Source organism: Talpa occidentalis, unplaced genomic scaffold, assembly GCF_014898055.3.
Source record: "Talpa occidentalis isolate TD23 unplaced genomic scaffold, MPIMG_talOcc4v2.1 talOcc4.12, whole genome shotgun sequence".
NCBI classification, from domain to species: domain Eukaryota; kingdom Metazoa; phylum Chordata; class Mammalia; order Eulipotyphla; family Talpidae; genus Talpa; species Talpa occidentalis.
Window position 1 is genome coordinate 23,275,670 of NW_023601212.1, and position 21,618 is coordinate 23,297,287.

The 21,618-nt window shown below is 38.6% G+C and overlaps 3 protein-coding genes across 3 annotated transcripts in view; all 3 read right to left on the reverse strand.

Moving 5' to 3' along the window:
• LOC119242111 (olfactory receptor 151-like) overlaps positions 1–21,618 on the reverse strand; it is a 368,040-nt gene that overhangs the window by 74,581 nt on the left and 271,841 nt on the right. The gene's annotated exons all lie outside the window — the stretch shown is intronic.
• LOC119239923 (olfactory receptor 145-like) lies at positions 6,569–7,516 on the reverse strand. Its single transcript, XM_037504315.1, has one exon. It carries the CDS (start codon positions 7,505–7,507, stop codon positions 6,569–6,571), a length of 939 nt encoding a protein of 312 aa, XP_037360212.1. The 5' UTR covers positions 7,508–7,516.
• Positions 17,722–18,660, reverse strand: LOC119239924 (olfactory receptor 8B3-like). Its single transcript, XM_037504316.1, has one exon. It carries the CDS (start codon positions 18,658–18,660, stop codon positions 17,722–17,724), a length of 939 nt encoding a protein of 312 aa, XP_037360213.1.

The following is a 21,618-nucleotide window of genomic DNA, read 5'->3' on the forward strand; positions in this document are numbered from 1 at the left end:
CGAAGCCAGGGCACAGGCCAGCAGTAAATAGCTCTTAAAGGCATCGGTCATTGGTCAGCAGCACTGGTCAGCAGGTGATGTTAAGGATCAGGCCATGGTGGACAGTTCTTAGAGGCTCTGGGACAGGCCAATGGCACCAGTCAGGAGAAGCTATCAGGCAGCAGTGCCAGAGGATCAGGGGTGAAAATCTTCTCAGTCATGAGTCTCCAACGAGCTGGAGATCAGAATCAAAGTTCTTCCCAGGCAAAGGTCTAATGAGAGTCAAGAGCAAGATCATCCAGGAGAGAGTGCATATCCATCCATCTGCTGCCCCAGCTTTTTATGGCTTTCAAGGTCCACTTGTTTCAAATCTGATGGGTGCACTTTCAAAACTGTTATGGGTTTTAAAACCGATTTGGCATGTTTTCAAAACTAGTACAGGTTTCAAAATACAAACACTGCCCCCACCCCTGTGTGTGAACCTGACCTGAGCTGGTTTTGGGAATCTCAAACTGGGTGTGCAGTGGGCATAGGGGGTGCAACAGAAGCAGGCAAACTCTGCTGAACCCAGTTCTAAAGGAGGCCCACAGCAAACCTGGCACACTCCACTGCATCACCAAACTAGGACCTGCCCAGCACCATAAGAACAAGAATTGCAATGCTAGGCACACTGGTTATGGAGGTAAAATAAAAAGAGTGGAATTGAAGAAGACACAGTTTGGGATCTGCACAAATAGGTAGAGGATGCTTCCACTCATAGTGACAAACACCGCAGGAGAGAGATGGGTGGGTTTGGAGATGTTTCTATTGTACCTGGGCATCTCCATTTTATAATCTATAAATAAAAGGAACTTAGTGTTCTTTCTTCTCCCTGCTGCTCTGTTTATTAACCACTAACTCACAGCTAAGGCATATCTCTCCAACTGCATTACCAAAAACTTGGAAAATTGTGCTACATTTCTAACAAAAATCCTCTGTGCTCCTTTGAGGTTAAGTGTATCTTCAGAAACAAGTATCTGCACATGATGGACCTCAGAGACTCTCCCTTCAGAGAGGGTGCTGGGACTGATAATCTCCAGACTGCCAGGCATCCACTCGATCTTGGAACCCAAAGTCCCCTACTTCCTACGAAACTACACCCCTCTTTCACCTCCAGCATACCTGCCATTCAGGGAGCTGGCTTTTAGGGTATCAATTCCACGGACTCCTGTGGTGACCAACTCAAAAAAACTCCTTTGTAGAAGTCACTCTCATGGAAAATCTGGCACTCTGGGCCACAAGAAAAAGACCTGGTTTGGTCACTTGGACGTGATAAGGTTAATTTTCACATGTTATATTCACATACAATTGGAATATTCGAAAAGAGATAGTAACTAATTAAAATACAGTTCTGAAATTCAAGTGTGAACTCTAAGTTTTTCTGTGAAGGAATTAATTATTTCCAAAACTGGAATATTTTATCTGCTATAACTAGTAAACCACAAAATCCACCAGCTCACTGACATAGGTGCTTGTGCAGGAAAGCTGGAGCAGAGGAAAGATGTCACACAAATAGTGACTGATGGTGTTTGCCTCACAGGTCAGTCTCACCGTACATAGAGTGAGGACCAGGACACCAGATGATGACATCAAGTATGAACACAACATAAGGCTGGAACACATCTTAGGAGTCATGGCAACATTATACATGAGTGGGTTACAGATGGCCACATAGCGATCACTGGCCACTGATGTCAGCCCACAGCTTTCTGCTATAGCAAAGAAACAGAAAAAGAAAAGCTGCATCATGCATCCCTGGAAGGAGATAATATTCCTCTCTGATAAGAAGTTAATCAGCATTTTGGGTATAAACACAGAAGAATAATACATGTCTATGATGGACAAGTTACAGAGGAAAAAGTACATGGGGGTGTGGAGGTGTGAATTTAGCACTATTAAAGTGATTAAACCTAAATTCCCTAACATACAGACTATATACATTGCTAGAAAGAGGAGGAAGAGTGGGAGCTGCAGGTCTGGTCGGACTGTTAAACCCTTGAGAATGAATTCAGTCATGGAGGAGACATTTCCAGGAGTCATTCTTTACTGAACAATATGTGGACACAGAAGAAAAGGTTACATTAGAGAGTGACTCAGCTCCTCCTCAGCACCTTGTCCAACAGCAACTGGCAATGTGGGCAGCCAGCCCCCTGGACCAATGGAACCTGCTTTGCCATTATCATAAAACTGAGTGACCCTTGAGTGACCCGAGTCTAAATTAGACAAATACAGCAAAGAACATCAGATCTCAGAACTGCACAATAGAAGAAAGAAGTAGTCATTTCTAGGACCCTGGCCATATATCTCAAGGCAACAGTATAGTATTAGAAATGACATGAAGAAACTCACGCTCCCTATTCCCGAAAACCTCTGTTCACGTATCCTGAGGTTTACCCCTCTGGCCTTAGATGGGCTATTTTAGATTCTGAAGCTTTGATCTTTTTCAGTCTATGAGAATGCTGTCCAGACTTCACTTCAGATACAGCCTGGAACTTACTTGAACTGCAGGTCATAGTGTTTGATGATTGCTCGAAGTCCACACAAGCCGCAGAGAAAAAAAAAGTCTTTATTATTATAACATTTGTTACTAATGATCTTGGCTATAAGTAGGTTGGAGGCTTGTTCAGTCTTTTCCCCATGGGTTAGAGTCTGTGTTGAACTTCTTAGTAACTCAGATTTTACCCATTTCACTCTCCTCTGGGGATTATACTTCTTCAGCATAGATGCAAAATGAATCCCCATCCCTGTTATCTTCAACTCTTATTTTGTTTTGGCATTGTGCTTAATTGAGATATAATTGACATATAACATTATATTAGTATCAGTTGTAGGACATAAGGACTCAAGAAGTGTAGATATTGTGAAGTGATCACCACCATAATTCTAGATAACATCCACCCCACACATAGTTACAATTATTTTCTGTGATCAGTTCTTTTAATATATATTCTCTTAGTTAACTTTCAAGTACACAAAACCATTCTATTAACTACAGACACCATGCTGTACTTTACATTACCATAAACTTAGAGCTTATCCCCTTTCTCCTATTTTTTTTTTTAAAGAATTATTTATTAATTTATACAAGCACTGGGTACAGTCAGAAGCACGGGAGGGTGAGAGAATTCACCAGAGCCAGAGCGGGGAACAGAACAGGCAAACGGACGAAGTACACTGCTGAGAGGAGCAGCAGGCGGCAGGAAAAGTCTGTGCACCATGTGGGACCCTCGCCCGGCGGCCGGGGATCGAACCGGTGCTGCAGAGGCTGCGGGCAGCTTCTCAACCCAGCGCTCAACCGCTGCGCCACCAGGGAGGCCCTCTTTTGCCCATTTTTAAATGAAATTGTTTATTTGCTTATCATGGTGTTTTAAGAGTTGATTGGGATAACAGTTCTTTATCAGATACATCTTATGTAAATATCTTCTGCAGTCTGTGACATGTCTTCTCAGTCTTGACAGTGCCTTTCACAGAGCACATGTTTTACATTTTAAAGGCATCCAGTATATCAACTCATTCTTCCTTACTGTCCCTCTTATGTTGTATCTAAAAAGCAAAACCCATGGTTATCTATATTTTCTTATGTCCTTTTCTAGGATTTTATAGCTTACATAATGTTCTAAATATTTACAAGTCTATGAGATCATTTCTAGACATACGTGATTCCTTACTGATCTATTATTCTAATTCATTTTGAAGAAGAGCACTGTGCACACTTTTCTACTTCTTCCTTTTCTTCTTCAGGTTTCTGCTTCTACCACTTCCATCTCTTGTCAACTTTGCACATTAGTGATCCTGATCTGAGCCTTTCCTAACCTAACCTCTAAATGATGAACACTACTTACCCCTTTCCTTCCCAAAAACCTCCCTAAAATTTCCTGTTACAATGAAATGTCCTTTCTACAAGACAACTTCAGCCCACTGTCCACAGTTAGTTTCAGAATCATATAAGAAATGGAAAATTCCAACTACCCACATACAAACAGTACCATAAACACTGGAAATGAACTTCAAAAGCATAACTCAGGATCACAGATATGCATGATAGACATGGCATTTAGAAATCATAATTTCAATAGTCTCCAGGAAGACTGTTACACTTTTCCATAGTGTGAATTATTGACCCAGTTCAACCCTGTCAATGAATAAGCCAGTAAATAAGACACAATATCACAAAATTTTTAAAGTTCACGGAACCCTTCATTATTCCACCCAAGCCTCTCATTTTCCATATTTTTAATATGAGCCTCTGAAAATGAAATGATTCTATCACACAGTAGCAAAACCTAATCTCTTAGTTGCTTCAGCATAAATCCAAAGCAAATGAATGACTCTTCACAAAAGACCTTTTAAGTAGATACTATTATTTTTTTTTATTTGCAAGATGAAGAAATAGTTATTTTAGCAAAAAACATACAACTACCAGATACAAAAGAGTTCATCTTTGTTTTCCATAACTATGATTTAAGAAAGTGTACGGAAGGTCTGCAAAAGAAATTATTATACATTTATTTAAGAAAGGAGAAGTAGTAGCACTCTGAATGACTTTTTCAACTTATTTAAAACTTGAAGTCTTAGTTAATGTTCAGTACTTAATCTACCAACACTTATTATGCTTTTTGCAAGTGCCAGCTTCTATAAGCACTAAATGGTAAAAGAGAAAAGACACTTGGCTCCCTCCTCACAGGGAAGACAAATAATCAGGCAAAGAAAAAAGCATGTCTGCTCTCATGTCTGTGTGTGAAGCCTGACTGCTCTACACGGGGACATGAGAAAAGAGCACCTCAACTGCATGATGGGTGAGACAGAAGTTTCCCTTCAGTTGGCAATATGAAGGGTAAATAAAAAATGAGGATTGGAAATAAGAGTATGAGTACACTAGAAAATGAAAAAGAAAATAACCAAGAAGGAAGCCTCATTGTTCAAGGAGTGACAGTGTGGTGGCCACCACCAGAGGGGCTGTCAGGTAGGGATCTGAGCACAGGTCACAGGTGAGATGGGCATACAGAATCTCAGAGACCCTTTGACTTACCAAACCATACATAAAGAGTGGAAGCAGGTCTCCTTCACAGGAAATTCTCTTAGGGACAGAAGGATGGAAGCTCTTAAGTCCTAGAATCGCAGCACTATTTCACATCTCTACTGTTATCCCACAGAGATCTTTACTTGTTCACAGTTACGATGACAGAGGAGCCAAAAAGGATTCAAAGATCACTCTTCTTTATGGAAATTCATCAAAATTCCTATGGCTTCCTCTCCAACATTTTCTACAAATAGAACCCTGGGCTGCTGTGGCAGTGATGGGACCGAACTAAACCCTGCCTCCTCTGTTGTGTGGGGCACTCAGACATTTAGAAGTCTTTCTCTTGGATTGTTCTCAGATTCAATTTGATAAATTTCATAACCTTTAATAATGATACTGCCGGAGGTGGTCACTGAACTACAGAGGATGCCTGTTAGCAGCTCTCAGTGTTTGCACATCAGAACAGCAGCCTCAGTCATTATCTTATTCTGAGTTTTAGCGTCTCCCTCTATGGGGTGCATGACAGGCTTTCCTGTGAGTCCCCCCATAATTCACATCCTTTAAAGAAGGCAGAGTGAAGAAGCTGATATTACACAAACGGATGTTTTACCCTGTGTCTTTGAATGCTCAATATTCTACTCTGACTTTCACATCTGGGAAAATTAACTACATATCCCCTTGGACAAACAGTGTAGAGATAATTTCTTTACTCTTTCTCCCAGCACGGCTGTGACTTAGGTAAATTTGCTAATGTGTATCTAGTGGCTGTTAAAAGCTACCACCACCCTATATAGTGAATATACCAAAACGGATCCAACTTGCCATATATACAAATTCACATTATTACCACATTATTATAAATTCACATTTTCACATTATTACCACCAAAACATGCTAGAATAATCATTATTTTATACCAATACATCTACTTTCATGGGTTAAATGCCAAACGTTTGTCTTTTTGTTTAATAGATGATTATGAGAAGTCTCTAAAAATCCACAATTTCCAAATCTGCAGAGGGAGGGGGTTCAAATGATTTTTAAAAAGTCAGTAAATTTCATTTTTAGTAGAATTTCTAAATGTAATAAGAGCAAGGAAAAGAAATTGTGCAAATGAGAGGAAGGAGAGAAGACCTATCCAATAAAAACTGGATAAAAACTATAAGAAAGAACATGAAGTTTCTTTCATGGTGGTAACACAGCTATGAAAAAGAAATTTGAAAATAAAATTAGTGGAAGCACGGCCTCCCTAGTGGCACAGGGATTAAAGACACAGCACTATTAAGGTATAACCACCACTGCAACATGAGTTCAGTCCCCGGCAAGGAGATAACCTGTCTTGCCCGTTGCTCCTCTATTTCCGTAGATCCACCTGTTATGCTCCCTACTTTGTCTCTGGTGAATCCTCTCATCCCCTCTCTTCTGGCCTACAGTGCAGTTCCTGTACACAAAAATAATCTTTTTTAAAAATTAGTGGAATTACATTACAGAGTCTCTTATGCTGTGATTAATTGTGAACAAAGATACTATTTATGATGAAAACTTCATCCTACTAAGAGTTCTTTTCATAGCCAACTTAACATCTTTGTTCCTCAAGCTATAAATTAAGGGGTTCATCATGGGAATCACATTGGTATAAAAGACAGAGGAGATTTTTGACTGATCCATAGACCCAGCAGAAGAGGGCTTGAGATACATAAATGAAGCTGATCCAAAGAAAAGAGAAACTGCAATGATGTGTGAGCCACAGGTGCTGAAGGCTTTGGACCTGCTTCCTGTGGAGCTGATGCGGAAAATGCTGAAAAGGATGAAACCATAAGACACGAAGATGGTGACAGTGGACACAATGGTGTTGATGCCTCCCACAATAAAAACAGCCAGCTCATTGACATAGGTGCTTGTGCAGGAAAGCTGGAGCAGAGGAAGGATGTCACACATATAATGGTTGATGATGTAGGCATTACAGAAGGTCAGTCTTACCATGCATAGGGTGTGAGTCAAGGAACTAGAAAATGCCATGAAGTATGATCCAAGCATAAGACTGGAACACACCTTAGGGGACATGGCAACACTGTACATGAGTGGGTTACAGATGGCCACATAGCGATCACAGGCCATTGATGTCAGCACACAGCACTCAGAAATACCAAAAAAACAGAAAAAAAAAAGCTGAGTCATGCATCCTGGGAAGGAGATAATATTCCTCTCTGATATGAAGTTAATCAGCATTTTGGGTGTAAACACAGAAGAGTAACACATGTCTATGATGGACAAGTTACAGAGGAAAAAGTACATGGGAGTGTGGAGGTGTGAATTCAGCCCAATTAAAATGATTAAACCTAAATTCCCTAACATACAGACCATATACATTACTAGAAAGAGGAGGAAGAGCGGGAGCTGCAGGTCTGGTCGGTCTGTTAAACCCTCGAGAATGAATTCAGTCACGGAGGAGACATTTCCAGGAGTCATTCTTTTCTAAACAATATGTGTACACAGAGAAAAGATTACATTAGAGAGAACTCAGCTCTTCCCTCAGTACCTCGTCCAACAACAACTGGCAAGGCGGACAACCAGACACATGGACCAATGGAACCTGCTTTGCCATTATCATGAAACTGAGTGACCCTTGTCTGAGCTGAGTCTGAATCCGCCAAATACAGCAAAGAACATCTCATCTCAGAACTGCACAACAGGAGAAAGAAATAGGCATGTCTAGGGCCCTGGCCATATTTCTCAAGGCAAACTATATAGCATTAGAAAAGATGTGAAGAAACTTACCCTCCCTATCCAGAAAACCTCACTGTTATCTTATCCTGAAGTTTACCCCTCTGGCCTTAGATAGGCTATTTTAGATTCTGAGGCTTTAATTTCTTTCAGTCTTTGAGAATGTTGTCCAGACTTCACTTCAGCTATAGCGTAGTATTCTTTTGAACCCCAGGTCATCATTGCTGATGATGATTAACAGTCCTTGCCAGTAGCAGAAAAAATAAAGTCTTTAATATAATCACATTTCTAGTGAAGATGTTGGATATAAACAGGGTAATTGCTTGTTTAGTCATATCCCTGTGGGTTGCAGTCTATGTGTAAAAGGGGAATACGGGTATTGTATGCAATGGTCTGTCTTTAACTTCCTAGGGACTCAATACATTACCCATTTCAATCTCCTCAGCATAGATGCAAAACAAATCCCCATCTCCCTGTTACCTTCATCTCTTTGGAAAATATACTATATTTTTTTATAACCCTTACCCTAAAAAAAAAAGTTTTCAAAGGCTTTAGTCTCCAGATTACTTAATACTACTTCATAAGGTATTTTTCAAAAATTGAAATAAATTTCTTCAGTTTTCTCTCCCCTGGACTATTTCTAAAGAAACTTACATAAGTTATATAAGTGCAATGATTTGGAAATGTAAAAATCACCCCATGATATGGATGACGCTGGAAGGGAACATGCTCAGTGAAATAAGCCAAAAAGAAAAAGAAAAATACCGGATGGTCTCACTCATAGCAGGGATCTAGAAAACTTAAATAAGGGACCAGGAAAATGAATAACTATAAGAAAGTGAAAATCAAAATCAACAAAAACTATGAACCAGAGACACTTTTTGGGGGTGGGGGGCGGGAGGGGAGGGATTGGGGTCAGAATGGGGGATTGCAATTGTATGGGGAATATAAAAATAAAATTTATTAATTAAAAATAAATAAATAAATAAATAAATAAATCTTTAAAAAAAAAAAAATCACCCCATGATAAATACCTAAATAAAATTGTATTGAGTTGTGTTATTAGCTGTGAATGAGAATCAACTTTGGCAGAGATTGAGTCCAAGTATCTTGCCTCTGCCTCTTATACTCTCTCAGTTCCTCTGAAAATCTATCTTGCTCCAATGCTCCTTATCCTTCTGCTGTTTTCATGCAAGTAAATGAATTGCAGGTAATCAAACCACACTGAGATACCACCTCTCACCAGTAAGGCACATATCAAAAAAACTAGCAAGAACAAATGTTGGTGATTATGTGGTGAAAAAGGAACTCTCCTACATTGTTGGTGGGAGAGCAAACTGGTTGAGCCACTATGGAAAGCTGTCTGGAGCTTCCTCAGTCTACTAAAAATGGAGCTATCATATGACACAGCAATTTCATTCTTAGGGATCTATCAAAGGAGACAAAAACATTGAATCAAAAGGATATCTGTACCCCATGTTTACTGTAGCACTATTTATAATAGGTAAAACGTGGAAACAACCCAAATGCCAAAAACAGATGACTGGATCAAGAAGATGTGGTATATAAACACAATGGAATACTATTCAACAATCAAAAAGATAAACTCATGCCAATTTGCAGCAACATGGATGGAACTAGAAGGAATTATGCTCAGTAAAGTAAGCCAGAAGGAAAAAGAAAAATATCAGATGGCTTCACTGATAGGAGGAATACAGGGGAACCAAATAAGATACTAGAGGAAAAATAATAACAATACGAAACACAACAAAACAAAACAAAAACAAACAGACAATTATAAACCAGAGATATCCTGCAGGGGAGGAGGAGGGAGAGGGATCAGAGGGAGGGAGGGAGGAGCACAGGGGACTGTGGTGATAGTGCACAGGTGCAATTGGTGAAGGAAATTCTACACGGACTACACCTGAGGTGGGGGGAGAAGCAAACATAGTTTAAAAATTAACAATGATGTAAAAAATATATAATAAAAATAATAAATTAAAATAAATTTTAAAAAATGAATTGCAGTTTCTTCAAGTTCTCCAGTCATCCACCCCTTTGCTGTACATTACACTGTGGCCTCCATGTTTCCTTCTAACCTCAGCTGCCCTAGAACCTAATGTGGATAATATTTTTAATTTCTATCACATGCTTGTTTACTCAGATATTTTTACAATCAGATATAACATAGAAAGAAGGCACTTTAATGGTTCCTGTTATCCATTGTTTATGATATAAGGGGAAAGCAATAGACACAGTCTCCTATTGGTATTTTAAATCTTTTCCCTTACCCTGAGGTTTCTTGTTCAATATCACCATTAGCAGAAGTCAATCTCTGCCTCCTACTAATTGAGAAGATGATGAGAGTAGTGAAAATAGTAAAAAAAAAAAATTCATTTCCCTCCCGTCCAAAATAAACCACCTTCCTGGCTCTGATTTCCCTGCATCTGGGATGTTATTCAGCTCTCCCCCTAGGACTCTAGGTTCAGTTTCTCAGGCTATTTTCTCTCAATTCACAGATATGTCCAATTTTAGTCACAAAAATTTACATCGTTGTAATCCTTTTTTTGTTGTATACTTTTCCACTGGCAATATTTTGTTTTGCTATTATGCTTAATTGAGATATAATTGACATATAACATTAGTATCAGTTATAGGACATAATGACACAAGATGTGTAGATATTGTGAGGTGATCACCAACGAATTCTAGATAACATCCACCACTACACATAGTTACAATTATTTTCTGTGATGAGAAATTTAAATATATATTCTCTTAGTAACTTTCATACAAAACCATTCTATTAACTACAGACACTATGCTGTACTTTACATTCCCATAAACTTAAAGTCCATCCCCTTTCTCCTAATTTTAAAGGACTTTACTTTTAAAGCAGCTGAAAATATAGCTCAACTACGAATCCACAAATCCTGCCCTCAGAGAACACACAGGTTCCTTCTCTATCACAATCATGCACTGGAGTGGCATGTTTGTTATAGTCGATGAATGAAGATTGAGACATCATATCAACCAGAGTCCATAATTGCGGGAGGACAGTATTGTGCTGTAATTCTATGGGTTTTCACAAAGGTATAATGACATGTACCTACCATTACAGTATCATACAAAGTGGTTTCTTCCTTATAAGCCTTTTGTGTTCCACCTATTTGTCCCTCCCTTTTCCCAATCCATGGAAACTACTGCTATTTATTGTGTCTATAGACTTGCTTTTCCTTACTGCCATGAATGTGAATCATACCAATGGAACATTTTCAGACTGACTTTTCATTTAGTAATATGCACTGAAGGCATGCATGCCTTTTTCTGATGTGATAACTCATTTCTCTTTAGCACTGGATAATATCCCATTACATAAATATATCATAGCTTGTTTCTCCATTTAAGTCTTGAAGGATATCTTAATTTTGGGCAATGATGAATTAGAGCACTATAAACATCCACATGAAAGTTTTTGTGTGGACCATTTTCAATTCCTCTGGGAAAATACCAATAATCACATAGCTGGATTGTTAGCAGTTTTATTTTTTTTTTAAGGTGAATTTTAACATTTATTTTTCTTTTGTTAAACAATATTTGCTTCCCCCCAACCCCTCAGGTTGAGTACCCATAGAATTTCTTTCCCCAAGGCACCTGTGTCCCATCACCATAGTCCCCTGTGTTCCTCACTCCCTCCCTCTCATCTAAGTCAGAGACACACTGTTAGCAGTTTTAAACGAAATCACCTAATGGTCTTCCAAGGTGACTGGCACATTTTTGTATTCATACCATCAGTGAACGAGACGTCTTGTTATTGCACATTTTGCCATATTTTGATGTCAGTGTTTTGGAATTTTAGACATTCTAATGTGTATGTAATGGTATCTCTTTCCTGATTTAATTTGCAATTCCCTAATGTCATTGGATATTGGGCTCTTTTCACATGTTCATTGCTGTTTATCTTTTCTGGAAGAAGTCAGTTCAGATCTTTTGTCCTTTTTTTTTTTTTCAATAGTTTGACTTTTTTTTTTGTCTCTCTCCTTCTGATATATTTAACTTATAATCCCCTCAGGTTCCATCCATGTTCTAGCAAGTGGCAAGATTTCTACTTTTTTTTTTTATATTAATTTAAAAAAAATTCTTACATCATTGTTCATTTTTAAACAATATTTTCTTTCCTCCACCCCCTCAGGTGTAGTCCCCATAGAGTTTCCTTCACCAACACACCCGTGCACCATCACCTCAGTCCCCTGTGCTCCTTCCTCCCTTCCTCTGATCCCTCTTCCTCCTCCTCCCCTGCAGTATGCCTCTGATCAGTCTACTAAAAATTGAAAATCAATATGACCTAGCAATTCCACTCCTAGGAATCTACCCAAAGGAGACAAAAAAACTGATTCAAAAGAACTCCTGTACCCCTATGTTTATTGCAGCACTATTTACAACAGGTAAACTGGAAACAACCCAAATGCCCAAAATAGATGACTGGATCAAGAAGATGTGGTACATATACACAATGGAATATTATTCAGCAATCAAAAAAGATACATTCATGCATTCACAGCAATGTGGATGGAAATAGAAGGAATTATGCTCAGTGAAATAAGCCAGAAGGAAAATGAAAAATATCAGATGATTTCACTTATAGCAGGAATATAGGGAAACCAAATAAGACATCAGTGTGAAAAATAATAATAGTAAAAAACACAACAAAACAAAAACAGACATTTTGCCCATTTTTAAAAGAAGTTGTTCATTTTCTTATCTTGATCTTTGAAGAGTTCTTTCGGATAACAGTTCTTTACACCTTCTGTAGTCTGTGACATGTCTTCTCAGTCTTTCCACAGTGCCTTTCAGAGAGCACATGTTTTACATTTTAAAGGTGTCCAATGTATCAACTCATTCTTTCAGTACTGTACCTCCTATGTTGTATCTAAAGTCAGACCCATGGTTATCTATATTTTCTTATGTTCTCTTCTAGGATTTTATAACTTGCATAATATTTTTAAGTTTTATTTTCCTGTTTCTCAAAATAATACATGAATGTGTGGACAAAACATAAAGTGTAAAAATTAACCTTAGTAACCTCAGACTCATGAAATTTTCAGGTTCCCCTCTAAATACACATATACATGTATGTGCATATACATATTTGAGTGTAATATGCAATTAAATGTGTGTAAGGTATCATGGAATGTAATGTGTTTACACACATTCATATAAATATATAATACATATTTTGAAAACTGAGAAATTCTAATCTTGACCCCAAAATCTGTTTCTTCAACAGTTTTCATATAATTCAATAAAAATTCAATTTTTCAAGTTATTCAGGCCTGTTACATTATCCTTAATGTTGCCCCTTCTTTTCATCTCAAATAAAATCAATAGCAAATTTTACTATCTCAACCATACCTGACCACTTCTTATCACCTCTATGGTTATCCAATTGCATCCTCTTATTCTGTCCTAGCAGTTTTATTGCATTAGATTTAAAATAGCTCTCCCTACTTCATACACCCATGTTACCCAGCAGCCAGAGTGACCCTGTTGTAGTGCTAGTCATATTATGTCATTACTCTTCCCCAACCCCTCCAGTGACTCACCATATCACTCAGGGTGAAAGCTGATATCTTCACAATAACATATAGATCCCTCTACGGCCTCTCCTCTAACTTGTCCTAATTCACCTTCTTGTTTGTAAATGTTAGCAGTTCTTGTACATTTGTCAGTCCTTCCAGGGGTTAGTTTCTTTAAATTTTTTATTCTACAGTATCATAAAATGCCCAGAAATTGACATTTTTATTTGTCCTATGCTGCAGGAGGCCTTATAGCCCCAGCCAGATAAACTACTGGCAAGCAGCGAAGCTCAAAGGGCCTCACACCATGGGGCCGAAGTTAAAGGGCCTCACACCGTGGGGCCGAAGATTCCTTGTGCCTCACACCGTGGGGCTGAAGATCTAACATCCCTTCACTTTTTGTTCTTGGTCATAAAAGGAGTAAAATTTCCCAAAAGGTACATCAGGCACTACATTATATACATCAATATACAGTAAATAAACGGCACGGAAAATTATCTCTTACAAACTAATTATTAAACAATTTGGCCCACTTGACAACGGGAGATGGTTTATTAAACATGCCTGACAAGCATTACAATACAACTATTATTGTAAGTTCTTTTTTGCCTTCCCTTGAGGTTTCTTGGGAAAGTTTTTAAATGAAACTATTTGAGTTAAGAAGTTTCTAGGTAGAGAAAGTTCTGATAGCTGAGTAGCAGCCGGCCCCTGGTGTGAAGGCCATGAGAATAAGAAAAGTTCTTTCTTTGCTTAAGCTTTAGCTGATGGGAATGTTCTGGTGACTATCAATTGTGTTAGGTTATTGTTTAGCTGAAACAATGAATTTTAGTGTAAGACTTAGTTTTTATTAACCTTGAAGATTGCCTTCTTGCTGAGAGCACAAAAAAGAGATGCACTAATTGTTTCTGCTTTGTTTCTATGCACTTGATAATGTAATCTCAATGCTTGCAAAAAATGTATAAATAAAGAACCTGCTGAACCTTTCGGCAGAAGATACTAACACCTCACAAAGTGTCGGTGTCTTCTCATTCCCTTCCCCCCAGTACCTAAGTTTCAGATCATTCGTATTCGCCGACGCCATCTCATCCTTTCAGGAACCCTGACACGACATTTTGCCAGAGGCTGGTCCCCGGCAGTCCTACTTCATACAAGCTGGGCTTCCTATATCCCTGCATGATCTGTCCTCTCTCCCCTTTACCTTTCAAATATCGTACTCACTATCTTCCTCTTATTAACTTTACTCAGTCAAAACACCCTTGTCTATGGATTCCTATAGTTAATGGTCTCAGAAAATGCTCAACATTTATCTCCCTAATTACTTCACATGTTTTCTGTTGCTTCTAAAAGCAACTAGATATTTATGAGACATGCTCATTCTATGATCCATAATCTTTAGCTTCTTACATTTTTTTAAATCTCCTAGGGTCTCTGTGCTATATGCTGAGTAATTTCTTTAGATTTCCTAATCCATGTCTAATCTGAATTGAGTTAATTTTATTCTAGCAATTATATTTCTAAAAGCTCTATTTTGAGTTTCTGAGTGGTCCCTTGCAGTTTGCTCATTGCTATGAATCTATGTGCTCTTCTTTGTTATAGCCACTCTATTTTTATAATTATAATTCTAGTAAAACAAATACCTAAAAGCTTTGCAGGTATAGGTCAGATGATTTTTTTAGATATTGTTGTTAATGCCTTTCAGACTCACATAATTAGCAAAAAACTAATTTTAAACCCAGAGAGATTAATGCCAGAAATTCTGAGTTTACTTATTTTACTTTGCACCCAAGAATATGTGTCACTCAAATTTTCCTCCTCCAAATTCTGAACATACAACTATGTAGGTACAAAAAAAAATCTTTGTTTTCTATCCCTGAAACTTAAGAAGGTGTTGAGGAGGGCCCACAAAAGTAAATTATTACAAATGTCCTTAAGAAAGGAGAAGTGGTGGGCCTCCCCAGTGGCGCAGCGGTTGAGCGCTGGGTTGCGAAGCTGCCCGCGGCCTCTGCGGCGCCGGTTCGATCCCCAGCTGCTCCCCAGCCACCGGAGGAGGGTCCCACATGGAGGAGGGTCCCACATGGCGCGCAGACCTCTCCTGCCGCCCGCTGCTCCCCTCAGCAGTGTACTTCGGTCCTTCTGCCTGCTCTGCTCCCCCCTCTGGCTCTGGTGAATTCTCTCACCCTCCCGCGCTTCTGACTGTACCCAGTGCTTGTATAAACAAACAAACAAATAAAACATGCCTCTATTTAAAAAAAAAAAAAAAAGAAAGGAGAAGTGGTAACACTCCGAGTGACTCAACACATTTAAAACTTAAAGTCATAGTTAATGCTCGGTACTTAATCTATCAACACTTATTATGCCTTTGTAAGCGCCAGCTCCTATAAGCACTAAGTGGCAAAAGAGAGAAAAGATACATGATGCCCTCCCTCACAGGGAAGACAAATAATCAGAGAAAAACAAAAGTATTTCAGCTCTCATGTCTGTGTGTGAAGCCTGACCACTCTACACTGGGACATGAGAAAAGAGCACCTCAACTGCATGGTGGGTGGGAGAGAAGTTTCCCTTCAGCTGGCATCTGAAGGGTTAATAGAAAATAAGGAGGACTGGAAATAAGAGTAAGAGCACATTAGAAAATGAAAAAGAAAATAACCAAGAAGGAAGCCTCATTGTTCAAGAAGCTACAGTGTGGTGGCCACCACCAGAGGGGCTGTCAGGTAGGGATCTGAGCACAGGTCACAGGTGAGACGGGCAAACAGAATCCCAGAGACCCTTTGACTTTCCAAACTCTACAGAAAGAATGGAAATATGTTTCCTTCACAGGAAATTCTCTTAGGGACAGAAGGAGGGGGGTTCTAAAAACCTGGATTCTCAGCACTAATTCTCATTGCTACTGTCATCCCACAGACACCTTTACAGGTCCTTATTTATGACCACAGACAGGGGGAAACATAAAAGATTCAAAGATCGCTCTTCTTTACCGAAAGTCAACTGAATACCCATGATTTCCTCTCCAACACTGGTCTCCAAATAGAACCTTGTGCTGCTGTGGCAGTGACAGGACTGAACTAAACCCTGCCTGCCCTGTTGTGTGGGGCGCTCAGACACAACGCTTACCCTTGGCTTGTTCTCAGCACCCATGTGATAAAGTTCATAACCTTTAATTATGATACTGCTAGAGGTGGTCACTGAAGTCCAGAGGAGGCCTGTTGGCAGCTCTCAGTGCTCGCACATCAGAACAGTAGCCTCATTCATTATCTTATGCTGAGCTTCAGCATCTCCCTCTAAGTGGTGCATGAGAGACTTTCCTGTGACCCCTCCCCTCCCCCATCATTCATCCTTTAGGGAAGGCAGAGTAAAGAAGCTGATTTACACAAACAGAGATATTCCACCCTGTGTCTTTGGAGGCTCAAAATTCTACTCACAGTTTCATATCCGGAAAATTGCATATTCCCCTTGGACCATCAGCGTGGAAATACTCTCTTTCCTCTTTTTTTCCCAGCAGTTCTTTGACATGTAGGTGCCTTTGCTATTATGTAGCTACTGGTTGTTAAAATACGAATAAAGAAAGTATCTTCACATACACATATATCTTTGCACATAAGTATATTAGTACACTTTACCTTATGTTATACATGATTATATGATAATCACTATGTATCCTTTAGGTCCATCACTCCCTCTTCTGTTTTGCTTAGTTTTTCTTCCTTTCTTTGTTCTGCTCAAACCATCACTCACAATTAGTTTACACCCTAAAGCATCCCATACAGTCCTACTTGCTGATATTATCAAATACACTTAAAGGAGCTTTACAATTGACTGAAACTACTTTTTTTCTAACTTTTGCATTTGTCCCTTAAGAATACTTCATTAAAATCTACCACCAATCTATATAGTGAATATACCAAAACTTATCCAACCATACCACATACAGAAATGCAAACTTCTCACATTTTTACCACCCCAAACCTGCTAGAATAATCATTATTGATATACCAATACATTTACATTCACAGGTTAAATTCCAAACATTTGCCTTTTCATTTTATATGACATAGTTTTGACAAGCCTCTAAATATTCACATTTTCCAATCTGCAAGGATGGGAAGGCAGGTGTTCAAAATGATTTAAAAAAAAAAAAAAGGTTAATAAATTTCATTTCATTCTTAGTAGCATCATGAAAGGTAAAAAGAGCAAGGAAAATAAATTGTGCCAATGACAGGAAGGAGAGACTTATCCAATAGAAGGTGGATAAAAAGCTATAAGAACAAACTTGTGGGTTTTTTTGTAGTGGTAACACAGTAATGGAAAAAAATATTTGCCAATAAGATTAGTGGAATTTCATCACAGTCTCCCTGTGCCATGACTAACTGTGTACAGAGATACTATTTATGATGAAAAATGCATCCTACTTAGAGTTCTTTTCATAGCCAGTTTAACATCTTTGTTCCTCAAGCTATAAATTAAGGGGTTCATCATGGGAACCACATTGGTATAAAAGACAGAGGAGACTTTTGACTGATCCATAGACCCAGCAGAAGAGGGGCTCAGATACATAAATGAGGCTGATCCAAAAAAGAGAGTAACTGCAATGATGTGGGAGCCGCAGGTACTGAAGGCTTTGGACCTGCTTCCTGTGGAGCTGATGTGGAAAATGCTGAAGAGAATGAAGCCATAAGACATGAAGATGGTGACAGTGGGCACAACGACGTTGATACCTCCCACAATAAATACCACCAGCTCATTGACATAGGTGCTTGTGCAGGAAAGCTGGAGCAGAGGAAGGATGTCACAAAAATAATGGTTGATGATGTAGGCATCACAGAAGGTCAGTCTCGCCATGCATAAGGTGTGAGCCATAGAACCAGAAAATGCCATGAAATATGATCCAAGCAGAAGACTCGAACACACTTTAGTGGACATGGCAACACTGTACATGAGTGGGTTACAGATGGCCACATAGCGATCATAGGCCATTGTTGTCAGCATATAGCACTCAGAAATGATAAAGAAACAGAAAAAGAAAAGCTGAGTCATGCATCCTGGGTAGGAGATAATATTCCTCTTTGATATGAAGTTAATCAGCATTTTGGGTGTAAACACAGAAGAATAACACATGTCGATGATGGATAAGTTAAAAAGGAAAAAGTACATGGGTGTGTGGAGGTGTGAATTCAGCACTATTAAAATGATTAAACCTAAATTCCCTAACATACAGACCGTATACATTACTAGAAAGAGGAGGAACAGTGGGAATTGCAGGTCTGGTCGGTCAGTTAAACCCTTGAGAATGAATTCAGTCACGAAGGAGACATTTCCAGGAGTCATTCCTTTCTAAACAATATGTGGATACAAAAGAAAAGATTACATTAGAGAAGAACTCAGCTCTTCCTCAGTACCTCATCCAACAAAACCTGAAACTCAGGCAACCAGCCCAAATGAACCAATGGAAACTGCTTTGCCATTATCATGAAACTGAGTGACCCTTGTCTGATCAGAGTCTAAATGATCCAAATACAGCAAAGAACAGCAGATCTCAGAAAGCCACAATAGAAGAAAGAAAAAGGCATGTCTAGGACCCTGGCCATATATCTCAAGGCAACAGTATAGTATTAGAAATGATGTAAAGAAACTCATCCTCCCGAGGTCAGAAACCCTCAGTGTTCTCTTACCCTGAGATTTACCCCTCTGGTCTTAGATGGGTAATTTTAGATTCTGAAGCTTTGATTTCTTTCAATCTGCGAGAATGCTGTTGAGACTTTACTTCAGATATACCCTGGAAATCTTCTGAACCACAGGTCATAATTTCTGATGATGCTCCGCAGTCCTTGCAAGTAGCACAGAAAAAACAGTCTTTAATATAATCACATTTTCTACTGAAGATCTTGATAATAAACAGGGTAGAGGCTTGTTTAGTCTTTTCCCTGGGGGTTATAGTCTACATGTAAAAGGGGAATAAGGAGATTACATGCAATGGCCTGTCTTTAATTTCTAGGGACTCAATATTTTACCAATTTCACATTCCTCTGGGGGTTTTACATCCTCAGTATAGATGCCAAATGAATCCCGATCTCCCTGTTTTCTTCATCTCTTTGGAAAAAAATACATTTTTAACTCCCTCACCCTAAAAGGATATTTTTCACGGTTTTAGTCTCCAAATTACTGATTTCTTCATAAGGTATTTTTCAAAAATTGAAATAAATTTCAGTTTTTCTCCCCTGGACTATCTCTAAAATAAAGTTACATAAGTATATAAGTGCAGTGATTTAGAAAATGTAAACATCACCCCATCATAAATACCCACTTAAAATTGTATTGTGTTATTAACTGTGAATGCGAACCAACTTTGGCAGAGATTTACTCCTAACCCCAAGCTTCCTTTCCTCTCCAAATTCACTGAAAACATATCTTACTCCATGCTCCTTTCTTCTGATGTTTTCATGCAAGAAAATGAATTGCAGGCACCTTAAGTTCTCCAGTCATTCACCCCATTACTTTGCCTAATATTGTGCCCTCCATGCTTCTGGTGACAGTGTTTCCCTTTAACCTCTTCAGCCTGAGCACCAACTGTGGATAATTTTTCTTTAATTCTATCAAATGCTCTTTTACTTACATAATTTTACAATCATATATATCATAGAAAGAAGGCACTTTAATGTTTTCTCTGTTATCCTTTATGATATAAGGGGAAAGCAATAGGTACAGTCTTTTATTAGTATTTTAAATCTTTTTCCATTCCCTTGAGGATTCTCCTTTATTATCACTGTTAGCAGATGTCAATCTCTCTCTACTACATGGTGGAGAAGAAGCTGCATGTGGTAAAAATGATGTCCCTCCAGTCCAAAATAACCTACCCTCTCTGCTCTGATTTCCCTGCCTCTGGCATGTGTAGGTCCACTCTCCCGCTGGTCCTCTAGGGTCAGTTTCTCCTTTCTTTATAGGCTATTGTGTCTCAGTTCACAGTTATGTTCACTTTTAGTAACAAAAAAAAATCTATATAGTTTAATTCTTTTTTTTTTTTTGTCATCCAAATCTGCCCAGTGTCTTTGCTTTTCCACTTGGCATTATTTTGTTTTATTATTGTGCTTAATTGAGATATAATTGGCAAATAACATAGTATTAGTATCAGTTGTATGACATAAGGATTCAAGGTGTGTAGGTATTGTGATCACCACCATAATTCTATATAACATCCACCACCACACAGAGTTACAATTATTTCTGTGATGAGAAATTTTAATATATATTCTCTTAGTAAATTTCAAGCATACAAAACCATTTTATTAACTACAGACACCATGCTGTAGTTTACATTCCCTTAAACTTAAAGTTTTATCTTATATCCTTTCTCCTAATTTTAAAGGACTTTACTTTAAAAAAAAATAAAGATGTATTTATTTATGTATACAAGAGCTGGGGTACAGGTCAGAGGTGCAGAGGACTAAAGTACTGACCAGACAGAGTGGGGAACAGAACAACAGATTGACTGAAATACACTGCTGAGGGGAGCAGCAGGTGAGACAGGAGAGGTCTGCTGCGTCATATAGGTAGCTCCCTGGCGAGGGATTGAACTCATGCTGCAGAGGCTGCAAACAGAGCACTGCACTCAACCCCTTGCACCACCAGTGAGGGCCAAGACTTTACTTTGAAAGCAGTTGAAAGTACAGCTCAACCCATGAATGAACCCACAAATATGAACCCACAAATGCCTTCCCCCTATGTATACACAGCTTCCTTCTCTATCAACCAGAGTCCATAATTGCAGAAGGATAGTACTGTATTGTAATTCTATGGGTTTTCACAAATGTATAATGAAATGTACCTACCATTACAGTATCATACAAAGTGGTTTCTTCCTTGGAAGCCTTTTGTGTTCCAGCTATTTTTCTCATCATCCACCTAATCATGGAAACTACTGCTATTTATTGTGTCTATAGACTTGCTTTTCCTTACTGCCATGAATGTGAATCATGCCAATGGAACATTTTCAGAATGACTTTTTCATTTAGTAATATGCACTGAAGGTATGCATGCCTTTTTTCCAATGTGAAAACTCTTATCTCTTTAGCACTGAGTAATATCCCATTACATAAATATATCATAGTTTATTGCTCCATTTAAGTCTTGAAGGATATCTTAATTTTGGGCAATGATGAATAAGACCACTATAAACATCCACGCACAGATTTTTGTGTGGACTATTTCGGTTACTCTAGGAAAATACCAAGATGCCCATAATTGATTATAATCAATTTTAAAAGAAATCACCTAATTGTCTTCCAAAAT

Excerpts from the sequence above, each read along its gene's own strand:
- LOC119239924 (XM_037504316.1), bottom strand. The coding sequence starts at position 18,660 with ATGACTCCTGGAAATGTCTCCTTCGTGACTGAATTCATTCTCAAGGGT.
- LOC119239923 (XM_037504315.1), bottom strand. The coding sequence starts at position 7,507 with ATGACTCCTGGAAATGTCTCCTCCGTGACTGAATTCATTCTCGAGGGT.